This window comes from Periplaneta americana, chromosome 3, assembly GCF_040183065.1.
Source record: "Periplaneta americana isolate PAMFEO1 chromosome 3, P.americana_PAMFEO1_priV1, whole genome shotgun sequence".
NCBI classification, from domain to species: Eukaryota; Metazoa; Arthropoda; class Insecta; order Blattodea; family Blattidae; genus Periplaneta; species Periplaneta americana.
This window is the reverse complement of record NC_091119.1, coordinates 117,883,485-117,897,164: the sequence shown is the minus strand read 5'-3', so window position 1 is coordinate 117,897,164 and position 13,680 is coordinate 117,883,485. Positions and strand designations below refer to the sequence as shown.

Here is a 13,680-nt window from a genome sequence, read left to right as displayed (position 1 = left end):
TTGCTGCAGAATGCCATTATTTTTGTTTTTTCTGTGGATATTTCCATGTGATATTTATCAGCTATTAATTTTAAATTATAGACTAATCGTAAATCATCTTCTGAAGTGGCTAGCAAAACCAAATCATCTGCATAAGTCAGTATGTCCAGACACAAATTTTGATTTATAGTTATATGACCATGTCCTGAGTTTCTAAATTCCTGTACTATTGCATTCATATAAAATGATGAATAAGAGGGGTGAGAGAGGACATACTTGTTTGACACCGGTAAAAATTTCCAACCAATTAGACATTTTCTTATCAATTTTGACAGGAATGAAAGTTTCTTTGTATAGATTAAAAATATTTTCAATTATTTGTTGTGGAATATTATCATATACTAGTATCTTTATAAGTTTGTTGCAGTTTTTCATTGTGAAGTATCCATCACAGCATGATCTCCCGTTCCTAAATTCATATATTTCGTTGCATAATGATAGAATTTCATTCTTGTCTTTACCCAAGAATTTCACTAATTTAATGGGGATACTATCAACTCCTGTTGCTTTCCCATTTTTCAGTTTCTTAAGCACTAGTTCAGCTTCTCTTAAAATAGAAAATCCTTTTTTGTCTTGATACAGTTGCTTCATCCTCTCTAGCCAACTCATTTGGACGATTCCCTGTCTTATATAACTTGTACACTTAACGGCAAAAAGAATTGGTCGACTCTTGGTTGATAGAAATGCTAAGTTCTATCGCACGTTTCACTCGTGTAAACGTAACACACTGCAAGTCATTGCTGCGGTGTCTCTTCGTTGAAAGTCGTCCATCTATAATGTAGTAAACCTTACGAGCAGTGTGTGGCCCAGTGGTAAGATGTCTGACATCCGTACCAGAGGTTGTGAGTTCGCCTCCCGGTATGGTAAAATTATTATTTTTTAATTTTAATTTTTAATTAATTTATTAGTTTAAATGTGAAATGGCATTTGTTAACAAACTTCGTTATGCCTGCCTTGTAAAAATATTATTGCTCATCACCTGTGGGCTATTAATAGGCGAAACCTGGCCTGTATAAACAAAAATACTTGTTTCACATCCTAAAAAACCTGACTCATATCAAACACAAATAATTAAATAAACAAAAACAAACAATTTGTTAATATATTAACAAAAAGGCCTGTGGTGGAGACTAGTATCTCGTCCACAAACCACCTGCGTCAACATCTGCCCTCATTCTGCGCGGCATGGAGTCCACAAGATTATGGAACAGGTCTAAATTCTTGGCCACTTCCTCCCACGCATCTAGAACTCTGTCCCACAATTTCTCAGGTGTCCGAACGGGTGGTTGTTCTGCCCAATTAGAGCCTAGGATCCTTTTGACTGCAGCCCACAAATTTTGAATCGGATTCATATCTGGTGATTCTGGAGGCCAGTTGACTGGGTCGACATCACGCCTCCTCGTAAACCATCTTTGAATCCGGTTGGCGGTGTGTATAGGATGATTATCCTGCTGGAAGAAAAGTGTTCCTTCTGGATATCATTTTCGGGCGGAAGGGATCATTACATTTGCCAAAATGTGTTCGTAGAATTCTGCCGTAAACCGACCGTGGATGTGTTCCAGAAGTCCTGCCCCATCGTATGACATCCACCCCCCAACACGCAACCTGACCTGTTAAGTTATCTCACGAAGCATTCATCATATTGATGGCCATCCATATGATAAACTAGGGCAGGACTATTGTTGCTACTGGAGACAATTACCTCATCGAAAAAAAATTACATTTCTCCAATCGAAGTCCTGTCAGAGAGTAGTATACATACAATAACCTATGCGAACCAGGGCAATGAGTTATTGTCTCTGTGCCATCTTCGAGCGTAATGAAGTTACAGAACGTTTTATTAACAGATAGGAGTATTGCTTGAAAGAGAGAGGGAAGTTTATTATTTATTAGAGTTTGGGCATATTCTAAGAGATATCACCACATAATTATAGCTTTGCGAGACATATATGATGGTAAATTTGTAATTAAAAAAATAAGATTGTGGGAGATTCGAACCTTGAGCTACTACTATCAACTCGTTCAATAGACCAATGCCATAAAGACTTATGCTACTGTGACTGTTAATATCATTTTGGCATAATATGTGGTGTTTCTCTTCATATTCGCTTCGGTTGATTTTGTATTTATCAATTTTATTATTATTTCACTCTTCAGAGGCACTGATGTATGTAGAATCAACCCTACATTCGATTTTATAACATATTTTAGACTCTTAAACAAAATACAGCAAATTTAAATGGTTTCATTATGTGTTACCTGGTGAACTACAGCTTTGACAAGACGAGCATGCGCAATGTTATGTGTCTGGAACTTAGGAAATTGTCGCTGGCTCATTCTTTTTGCTGTTAAGTGTACATATTTCGTCCATGTGTTCATTATTTCTTGTTTGTGATTCATTACTTTTAAGAAATAATTAATATTAATTGTGAATTCTAATTGTTCTTAATTATTTTAATTTCTTAAGGTATATAGAGATGGCACAGAATATAGCTTTGAAGAACTACGTGCTATTGATTACATGATGGGTAACAAACTTCATAGGAAATGTGAAGGTAAGTACATAACCATGTTATTTATAGACAGTACTCTTCAGGGAACATTGGTTAAGAAACTGAGACTTATGCATGGATTTTGAATTGTTTCATTGGTATAACGATACTGATCTAACACAATTCCCATAGATGAGTTTGCCACTTTGTTGTTATGCCTGTATGATTCAGAATAGAGAATTAATTAGTCGCTTCACAACTCCAATGAACTTTGCTTTGTTGCACACTGAGTATGACAGACTGAAGTAAATTAAGAATATTTACACTTGAAAATGCGTACAGAATAAAAATTCTATTTTATGACTGCAAATGTTGTTAATTTTAAATAACATGTTTAACATGTTGAATTTGTGATATATATATATATATATATTTATTTATTTATTTATTTATTTATTTATTTATTTAATTCAGCTTAGAACTTGACCAGTGATATGCTCTTAAAACATACATTGTGTACACGAACAAAGATTTAAAATAATAATAGTAATAAGCAATAAAAAAAGGAAAAGCATTAGGAAGAGAGTGGAATTTGTAATATAGGAGACAAAATTTATCTCAAAGATAATGGCCAGCATGTTATTTTACTTGATAATAGGCCCAATTTATAAATGGAAAAAAATGTGGAAGCTTGTAAGTTTCATGTTTCCATTGTTGTTTCATTCTAGAAAATGAAAAAATAGCATTAACGAGTTACTGAAAGTGTTAGGTGTTCTTTAGTACAGAGCCATTATCATCAATGGTCCCAGAAAACAGTGGCCGGCCAGCTGTGCCCTGCGTGGTTTCCGGCACGTGCATAACCGTTTCTCCTGCACAATCGACTTCCAGTAGCTTAGAAGTCGTGTTATGAAAGTCTCAATTCTTCAAGTGTACAACATTAGTGTATAAAGTTTAGTGATTATTGTGTGTTTTAAGTAATGCCGAGCAACAAATTCTCATTGCATGAACGTGTGTATATGTACAATATGTACATAAAAGGCAGAAAGTCGTATGCAAAAACAAGACTAAAATTTAGAATAAAGTTTCCAAACAGACCTGTTTCTTCTGCCAAAACAGTCAGATGCCTCACTAAAAGATTTAAGGAAACAGGCTCAGTGAAGAATCGAAATCAAGCAGAAAACTTAGTGTTCTTATAGAAGAAAATTAGATGAGATTAGTGAAAGATTAGAACATACCTCTCAAAAATCTCTAAACCATTTAGCACAGGAAACTGGAATAAACGAAACTAAACTAAAAAAAAAAACTCCAAAAGGAAATATTTCAATGGATACCTAGTCATTGTGGTATACCTGGAGACGAGAAAGTCGATAACATTGCAAAACAGGCAATATATTTGCAACCAAGACCTCTTCAAGTGATATCTCTATCCAGTGCCTTTGCTTCAGTAAACTCTCATTTTACAAACCTATGGATCAATAATTGGCTCTCTTTTGACGAAGGAAACATTTTACAATCCGTATAAAAGAAACCAAATGACCTGAAAATGTACAAAAACTTGCCCAGACATGAATAAATTGAAGGGAAAAATTGTTCTGGGGCTGGGTATCGGGCCTTTGGCTTAATGCGTCTGCTTCACAGGGAGCTTTACCTGAAAGCTAGATTTGCCCAGACATGTTCAAACATTTTTAACAGTGCGTCTGTGGCTAACCATGACAATATCTTTGAAAAATATTGGAGTGCAAGAGGTCAAATGACTTTGTCAAATGCCTGGCATTAGAAAACAACAACAACATTTTTAACAAGAGCCAGAACAGGTCATATTGTCACACAAGTGTACCTACACCGATTTCACCTTTCTGATACTCCTACTTGTCTGTGGTGTAATAATCATGATGAAGATCTGGAACACATTCTTCTATACTGTCCATCCATAAACCACAAAAGAAGTAAATTAAAATCATCAGTACCAGTTGCAGAAGACACAGCTCTGCAGTATACTTGTATATTGACTACACCCCAACTCTGGCTACTAGCAACAGTCATTTGTAATAAACACCAATCAAAATATCCTTCATTTCTCATGAAAAACAAGAACTGAAAAAATTATAGTGTACTTTATGTTGTCAGCAAACAGCTGGATACATTAAGAAGATTGATTGAAAGCTTAGAAATTCAATGTGAATTAATTATGTTGTGAACTTCTTAGAAACCATTCTGACTTTCCATCTCTAGGAATGGCTGACAATCGGAAATGCTTTCTGATCGAAGAAAAAAATTAATGATACCCTGTACTACCTAAGTTCAGACATTGACAATATCACTGACAGTGAAGATGATGCCCCCAAAAGTGAAACCGAACGTTGCATGACTACTACTTTGTGGCATTGATTAGCTTGCTATTGCTGTTTCAAATTTGCCATGCATGCAGCGGAAAGTGAAAGAAATAAAACATTATACAAGAGGCACAAAGTTGTGTGTGCGAACAGCAAGTGATTGTGGTGATGGTTTTTCTTGGACATGTCAACCTACCTTTGGAAAGTGGCTGGAAGGAGTCAGATCAGCTTTGTTACTTTCAAGTATACTGTATAAAGCTTGCCAATCATTTTGTAGAAGAGTGAATGTGGCTATGATATTGAGGACAATTTTCGAAAGGATTATAAATATGTATTCTGGTCTAGTAATGAAAAATCAATGGAAAACCACAAGAAGTGATTTACTGAAAGCAATGAATAGCAACAAAAAACAATTTGGCTGGTGGGTGACGGACAATATGATTCTCCTGGCTTTTCTGCCAAATATATGGTGTATTCAGTGATGGATCTATATATTGGTGCTATCATAGACTTCGAACTTTTACAAAAGGGGATGTTTAAAGTTGAAATGATAAATGAGACATGGTTGTGAGAATGTAATACACAGGTTAATAGATGAAGATAAATCTAAAATAAAATTAGTTCTGTCGGACAAACATAATGGTGTTCGATGCTTTTTATGAATTCAGCATTCTAACATTCATCATGCATTTGATGTGTGGCATTTATCTAAAACCTTAATGAAAATGTAAAGACTTTGGTTAAAAAGTATCCTGAGATCCAAGCATGGAAGTCTAGTATTAACAGTCATTTGTGGTGGACAACATAAACTTGTAATAGAAATGGTATTCTACTGATTTAAATTTATTTCTATTTTGTATCACATAAAAAAATGAGCGCATATGGATGGAAGACAACGAAATGAAATGCTCTGAACACGAACAGATTAGTGAACATGAAGAGAAAAATTAATTGTGGCTGAAACCTAAATCAGACATGTTGAATCAATCTTCTTAATGTGTCCTGCTGTTGTTGACAACATAAAGTCCACTATAGTCCACTGTAGTCTATTCAGTTGAGTTGAGTAGAAAGACAAATATTTTGGATAAATAAACCTTTCCTGAAGGATTTAGAGCATGCAAAACATTACAATCATACAGGAAGGTTAGAAAGTTATCATAACCTTTGGTTGGTGTACATACCTGAAAGTTTCCCCTTTTCCTACAGTGGTATGTTAATTAGGTCTATGGTCGCAATTTTAGATCATAATTATTGGAACCTAAATAAAGAGAAAATAAAACTCACGCCAGGGATCAGGAACATGAGTTCGTTCGTTCATTCATTCATACATAAATAATGTTCTGCACATGGACAGGTTTTTCACTGCAAACCCAGCATTCTCCAGGCAATTTCTTCTCAGCCACTGACCCAACCAATTCCTTTTCCTCTTCCTGATCAATTTCAGCATCATTCTTTTTTCACCCACTCTTTCCAACACAACTTCATTTCTTATTATGTCTGTCCACCTCACACATTCCATTCTTCTTCATATCCACATTTCAAATGCTTCTGTTCGCTTTTCTTCGCTTTTCCATAATGTCCATGTTTCTGCCCCGAACAATGCCACATTCTACACCAAGCACTTCACTGGTCTCTTCCTTAGTTCTTTTTCCAGAGGTCTGCAGAAGATGCTCCTTTTTCTATTAAAAGCTCCCTTTGCCATTGCTATTCTCCTTTTGACTTCTTGGCAGCAGCTTATGTTACTGCTTATAGTACATCCCAAGTATTTGAAGCTATCCACTTGCTCTACTGTCTTATGTAGAATTTTCAAGTTTATCTTCTCTATTTTTCTTTCTGTGGCCGTGGTCTTCGTCTTATTTGCATTTATCTTCATCCCATAATGCTCATAGCTGACATTTAGCTCCAGTAACATTCTTTAGTATCATCTTCTCTTCTGCTAACTACGCCATATCATGAGCAAATCTTATGCACTTTATTCTTCTTCCTTCTATCACTCCTACCATATTCTAAGAACAGTTTTTCACTAAATCCTCCAAGGCATCCTTAATATACATGGGTTATGAAACAAAAATACAATTCAGGTGATGACGGATGGAAACAATGTATCACGGAAAAAATTAAAGAACATTTACAAGCAAGTATGTTACCTCAGGAAGAGTCTTTGCCAAGGAACGTTGCATCAACACCTCGCCCAACAGATGCAGCTTTGAAGGAGGAGCACTTTTCCCTGTTTCCAATTGCAGCATTAAATTGCAGGCACTGAAATTGGTCTACTGGTTTATGTTGTTTACAAAGCTGACAATATGTGGGACACATGGACCCACTCCTCTAGGAACAAGATATAAATTTGGATTGAGTTGGTTTGAAGGATCCACTTTCAAGGACTGGTTCCAGATAGTTGTACTTGCTTGGGTCATTTTTATTATTTTTTTTAGTAGGTTATTTTACGACACTTTATCAACATCTTAGGTTATTTAGTGTCTGAATGAGATGAAGATGATAATGCCAGTGAAATGAGTCTGGGGTCCAGCACCGAAAGTTACCCAGCATTTGCTCATATTGGGTTGAGGAAAAACCCCGGAAAAAACCTCAACCAGGTAACTCGCCCCGACCAGGAATCGAACCCGGGCCACCTGGTTTCGCAGCCAGACGCGCTAACCATTACTCCACAGGTGTGGACTCATTGGGTCAGAAAGCTTGAAGGTCAAAATATGGTATTAGAGGATAATTTATCTCATTTCTATGTTGATGAATTGAGAATGTGTAAAGAAAATAACGTTAAATTTGTCTGCCTGCCCCCAAACTCCACAAATATGCTGCAGTCATTGGATGTGGCATTCTATAGGCCTTTGAAAATGTCATGAAGATCTCTTCTGTGAAACTGAAGAGTTTCAGCTGATTGAAGGTTGACCTTAATTCCAGAACACACATTTCCAGTTCTGAAAAAGTTGATGGAATCTGCTTCTCCAAGTGTAGCTGCAAAGCTACAATCTTGTTTCAGATCTGTGGAGTTTTCCTCTTTATTCACAGAGATTGTTAAATAAAATCCTTCTGAGGGAACAAACTCAGAAAATGCAAATTCCTCAGCATCATCACTTGTAGGGGAAGCTGTCCTAATCATCTATGTGATGATTTATTAATTTTTGAATCCTACAGAATTCTCTGTTGTAGTTATTGCTTATTAATAGCAGAGAAAAATTCGCCCTGGCTCTGGGTGCTCTACCACAATGCTATGCCAAGGCTCAATCCACAGCACCGGATTGTACTCTTCTACTTTGGTTTTTTTCCCTTAGTGACCTCCATGTTCGACATTATGTCATCATCATACAGGAGCACACTCAGTTGAGTAACTTGGGTAGCCAGAAATCAACAGTTATGTTCTGTTAGACGAGTAATCTATGTGATATTATTAATTTTTGATCCTATAAAATTCTCTGTTGTGGTTATTACTTATTAATAGTGGAGATAGATTATTCGTCTAACAGTACAGTACATAACTGTTGGTTCCCGGCCGCTCAAGTCATTCAATTATGTGCGCTTCTGTATGATGACATAATATATGTCGAACATGGAGTAGGCCAATAAGGGAGAAAACCAAAGGAGAAGAGTTCGACCTGGTGCTGTGGATTGACCTTAGACGTAGCTCAGTGGTACAGCATGCAGTGCGTAGAACTGGAGGTCCTGGGTTCGATTCCCGGTGTTGCACAGTGTGTAAAAACGCTGGTCTAGCTGGACAAATTTAATAACTTCTCTCCTATCCAACAGATTTTTAAGAAAATGTGTACACGTGTTACAGGTAGCATATTTCTCATGTGCAAACTGTGACTATGTTTGTGTAAGAAAAACTACCCCTTTATAGAGGGTAGTTTTAAACAAAATAACTTCTCTCTTGTTTAACAGAAATTCATGAAACTTTTACAGGAGTTACAGGTAGCATATATTTTTTATTTATACAAAAAATAAATGGGCTGCCTAATTTTGCTAAGTTCCAGATACAATGCATTGTGCATGTGCAGTAAACAAGAGCACCTAAATGTATGTTACTTGTGGACAGTCTTGCGAAGCTTGTTGCCTACATAGAGGAGGACTACTACCAAGACTCGAACTATTTTTTAATTCCATACCTTTACATAATGAAACAGGAGTTTCCATGTTATAAATATTTGAAACCCATTTTCTTGATCTTGAAATACTTGAGGACGAGTTTTTTTTTATTTTCGTTAATAGTTGTTACTTACTTACTGGCTTTAAAGGAACCTGGAGGTTCATTGCCGTCCTCACATAAGCCCGCCATTGGTCCCTATCCTGAGCAAGATTAATCCAGTCTCTATCATCATATCCCACCTTCCTCAAATCCATTTTAATATTATCCTCCCATCTACGTCTCGGCCTCCCCAAAGGTCTTTTTCCCCTCCGACCTCCCAACTAACACTCTATATGCATTTCTGGATTCGCCCATACGTGCTAGATGCCCTGCCCATCTCAAACGTCTGGATTTAATGTTCCTAATTATGTCAGGTGAAGAATACAATGCGTGCAGTTCTGTGTTGTGTAACTTTCTCCATTCTCCTGTAACTTCATCCCTCTCAGCCCCAAATATTTTCCTAAGCACCTTATTCTCAAACATCCTTAACCTATGTGTTCGCATAGGCTTCCGCAGCTGGTGTACATGGTATGTGGATAAGCTTCAGGGCTTCTACCACGTTGTCTTGGTGTTATTGGCTGACGTTTCGACCGCTGTGTTGTGGCCATCTTCAGAGCAGTTGTTGGATAAGGAAATAGTCTGCCAGTACTTATATATATAGTAGTCTCGATGGGGGGGAATACTTGCTGTGATAGGTCGTAGGTTCTCCTTCGGGGATCTAATTGGTCCTACGTGGTCCAATCTGGTTGAGGTCTGTATGAAGGGGAGTATTCATATTAAATACTGGCCCTCATAAGGTCCGAAAGAGTGACCTTGATACCGTGCCCGTTGTCCGGATGAAGGGGGGGGGGCGCCGCGTACATGTGTCTCCACAGACTATTTCCTTATCCAACAACTGCTCTGAAGATGGCCACAACACAGCGGTCGAAACGTCAGCCAACAACACCAAGACAACGCGGTAGAAGCCCTGAAGCTTATCCACATACCATCCTTAACCTATGTTTCTCTCTCAAAGTGAGAGTCCAAATTTCACAACCATAAAGAACAACCGGTAATATAACTGTTTTATAAATTCTAACTTTCAGATTTTTTGACAACAGACTGGATGATAAAAGCTTCTCAACCAAATAATAACAGGCATTGCCCATATTTATTCTATGTTTAATTTCCTCCCGAGTATCATTTATATTTGTTACTGTTGCTCCCAGATATTTGAATTTTTCCACCTCTTCAAAAGATAAATTTCGAATTTTTATATTTCCATTTCGTACAATATTCTGGTCACGAGACATAATAATATACTTTGTCTTTTCGGGATTTACTTCCAAACCTATCTCTTTACTTGCTTCAAGTAAAATTTCCGTGTTTTCCCTAATCGTTTGTGGATTTTCTCCTAACATATTCACGTCATCCGCATAGACAAGCAACTGATGTAACCCGTTCAATTCCAAACCCTCTCTGTTAAACAATTTGTAATTGTTAAGTTGAAAAAAATTTTATAAATATTAGAAAATTCTATTTCAAATTGAGAAAGATATTTTCTGTGTTATTTAAAATTGATTGAGTAAATTGTATATAAGTAGTATGTTATTGATATAAATCTTGTACTGATATTATGAATTAAAAGTTGCTATTGCATATCCCATATTACATAATTATTGAACATTTATCAAAATGATCTTAATCTCCTATTTAAATTACACTATTAATGTTTTGCACATATGGTTTATTTAAAGCACATGAAGATGATGATTTCAGTTGTCCATTAGCTATTTTCGAACCCTTCGATCACACCAAGAAGCCAATGTACTGCAAAAGCAAGGTAAGGAAAACACATTTTCACCAACAACCATGTCATGTCATTTTATATTTAGCCATTTACTGTTAAAAATACTAGATACTTAATATTGTAAAAGTTATATTCCTATTTATGTACATAATCTATGAAAATTTCAGAAACTTATCTTTTCAATACATTATTTTAATGTACCGAAGTACATATGATATTTCCATGCAGATATTCTGCATCATCATACGATGAAAGAGTAATGGAACGGAGAAAAATTCCCGGTGCCGGAGAGAATTTTTCTCCATTCCTTTACTCTTTCATCGTATGATGACGCAGAATATCTGCATGGAAATATCATATGTACTTCGGTACATTAAAATAATGTATATATGCGTAAATCACTTCGTGATTTAAGACGGCGCTTATTCCGTCGGATCCCGGCCAACTAGTCACTCATAACGAGTGCACCTCAGCACATGTGTGGACTTCAGTCCTACGTTCATAGACATCTATGACGTAGTGCAGAGGGCGGCCACTAGAGGGAACCCAAGAGTTGGAACTTAATCTGAGACGATTCTGTCCAACCCCGGGGTGGATAAAGCATCAGCATGTAGAGCTGAAAACCTGGATTCAAATCCCTGCGCCGGAGAGAATTTTTCTCCGTTCCATTACTCTTTCATCGTTATCTTTTCAAATTTCCTAATGTATGATAAAAAAGCATGTTTCAAAGACGTTTCAGACACATCTTTTTAATCCAACAGTAAAATTTCTACCACACTCATAACAGCATTGCACAAAACCAATTCTTGATTGAAAATCTAAAACCATTTTCTCAAAATTTGAAAATGTGTGTAACAAACAAGCCAAATCTAACAACTTCTATTGTTCTAAGCTTATTGTAGCATAATAACAGTGGAAGCATTAGTTTTAGTTTGGAATAACTGAATAATTTTCTTTACCCATTCCTAAGCCACTTAGTTCATCTTGATTGCTGAATTTGTTTAGAAATTATGTTAAATTTCAAGTATGTTACTTTACACTAACCCTATACTTCTGCTATGGTTAATAATGGGTCACAGAACCATTCCTTTGCTAAATTAATTCTATAATACTCTAATAGTTGTATGTAAAGAGCAGGAAATAATCATTTTTTTAATTGTATTGTTCAACAATGGTGGGTGGGGAGTAAGTGTATATTATCATTTTCATTACATTCAATTAGGATATTTATAAAACTACCAGAGTCGTTCAGAAAGTAATGTTCCAGATTTTTTTCTCAGTTATTAACACAATTGAAAGGTGCACTTTCTGATGTTTTGTTGTGCGCCGGTCTCTGTAGACGTCCCTCTGCTGATGACTGTTGTCCCAGGTGTAGAGAGGGGAAACGGGAGTGACGTGACAAGGGGAACTGAAGTGTGTGGGGAAGGGTGATGTTACGATATAAGTGTTGTGCTTCGATCTGCTTTGACGTTCTTCTGCTGATGATGGTGTGATCCCAGGTGGAGAGAGGGGAAACGGGAGTGAATGACAGGTGATGACGAAATTTGTGGTGGGGGTTTAAACGATGATGTAGGAAGAAAATACGTTGATACAGATATAGTTGTTTATTTGAAATAATCAGTGTCCTTCTCCTACTCGTGGGCAGGGGAAACGGGAGTGTCTGAGAAAATCTAGAATATTGTCGTTTTTGGCCCTGTGACTCTGGCTGAAGCAAACTTGAAGGCATGCTGTTATGACTGAGAATATTGGAGAGGGGTAACGGGAGTGCCTGGGGAGAAACAAAGACAAGACGATGGAGAGAGAGTAGCGAGGGGCTGGTATGAAGGGAATGGGCTAGTAACGTAGAAAAGAGTAGAGAGGAGAAACAGGACTGTTTTCAAAGAGTGTTCGAGCACGGTGAAGTAAAGACCTCTCTGCTAACGAGCTCCGCTGACAAATGGCTGGCGATGGGCGTCCACAGAGAGGGAAGTCAAAGATAGAAAAGACAATGTTTTCTAAAAGGGTTAGAGCACGGTGAAGTAAAGACCTCTCTGCTAACGAGCTCCGCTGACAGATGGCTGGCGATGGGCGTCCACAGAGAGGGAAGTCAAAGATAGAAAAGACAATGTTTTCTAAAAGAGTTAGAGCATGGTGTAGTTCAGACAAGGTGATAAATGGGGGGGGGTAGTCAAGAAGAGCGATACTAGGATAGCTTGGTTAGGGAGATTGGAGCGGGGAAGCGGAGACAGAGCCGGCGATGTGTTTCTGTTCCGGGGGGTAAGTGTCGGCCGTGAAAACCCGGTCCGACGAAGTACAGCACGCTAGATCAGAGAAAGAAATGTTGTTGGTGGCAGAGGGAGCATAGTAGCTGCTCCCCCTAGCTGGCGATGAATGTCTCTATGCCATTTGGGCCCGCCTTATATACACCTCGGGCTTCGCTCCCCTTCTTTGGCGTGGGTTTGAGCTTTATGACGCTCTGACGTCAGAACGCCCGCAAAAACTCTGTCTTGTGGCAAGCCACGTACTTGCTTGCCCATGTGGTCACCCGACTGCGAGGCGCCAGGATTCTCATCCTCCTCTCTGCACTGTAGCACAGGGGGGTGCGTGCATCCGGCTTTAACATGAGGGGGGAGATGGTTCCTCGGGACCTGTGTTGGCAATTTTCAAGTAAAACTTGAAAACATGAGACCTAAAGAATCCCCACGGGCACGAAATGAATGACATACACACAATAGTTTCTTCCGTATGTGTACTGGGTGGCAAGTCATCCCTACAGATGGCGAAGCTGTAGTGTACTGTTAAAAATGGCTTCTATTGCTGACTCCTGTTACAAGCAGTAATTAAATTTTTTATTCTCGAAAATGAAGATGTGGTAAACATTCATAAACATTTGTGTGCAGTGTA

General features: G+C 37.7%; 1 protein-coding gene across 2 annotated transcripts in view; it reads left to right on the top strand.

Moving 5' to 3' along the window:
* The window catches only part of LOC138696427 (uncharacterized), a 156,634-nt gene that overhangs the window by 56,937 nt on the left and 86,017 nt on the right, over positions 1 to 13,680 (top strand). For both annotated transcript variants that reach the window (XM_069821394.1, XM_069821393.1), the window contains exons 9-10: positions 2,507 to 2,594; positions 10,745 to 10,830. In XM_069821394.1, coding sequence (XP_069677495.1) covers positions 2,507 to 2,594; positions 10,745 to 10,830 — 174 coding nt within the window. The remainder of the gene's footprint in view (positions 1 to 2,506; positions 2,595 to 10,744; positions 10,831 to 13,680) is intronic.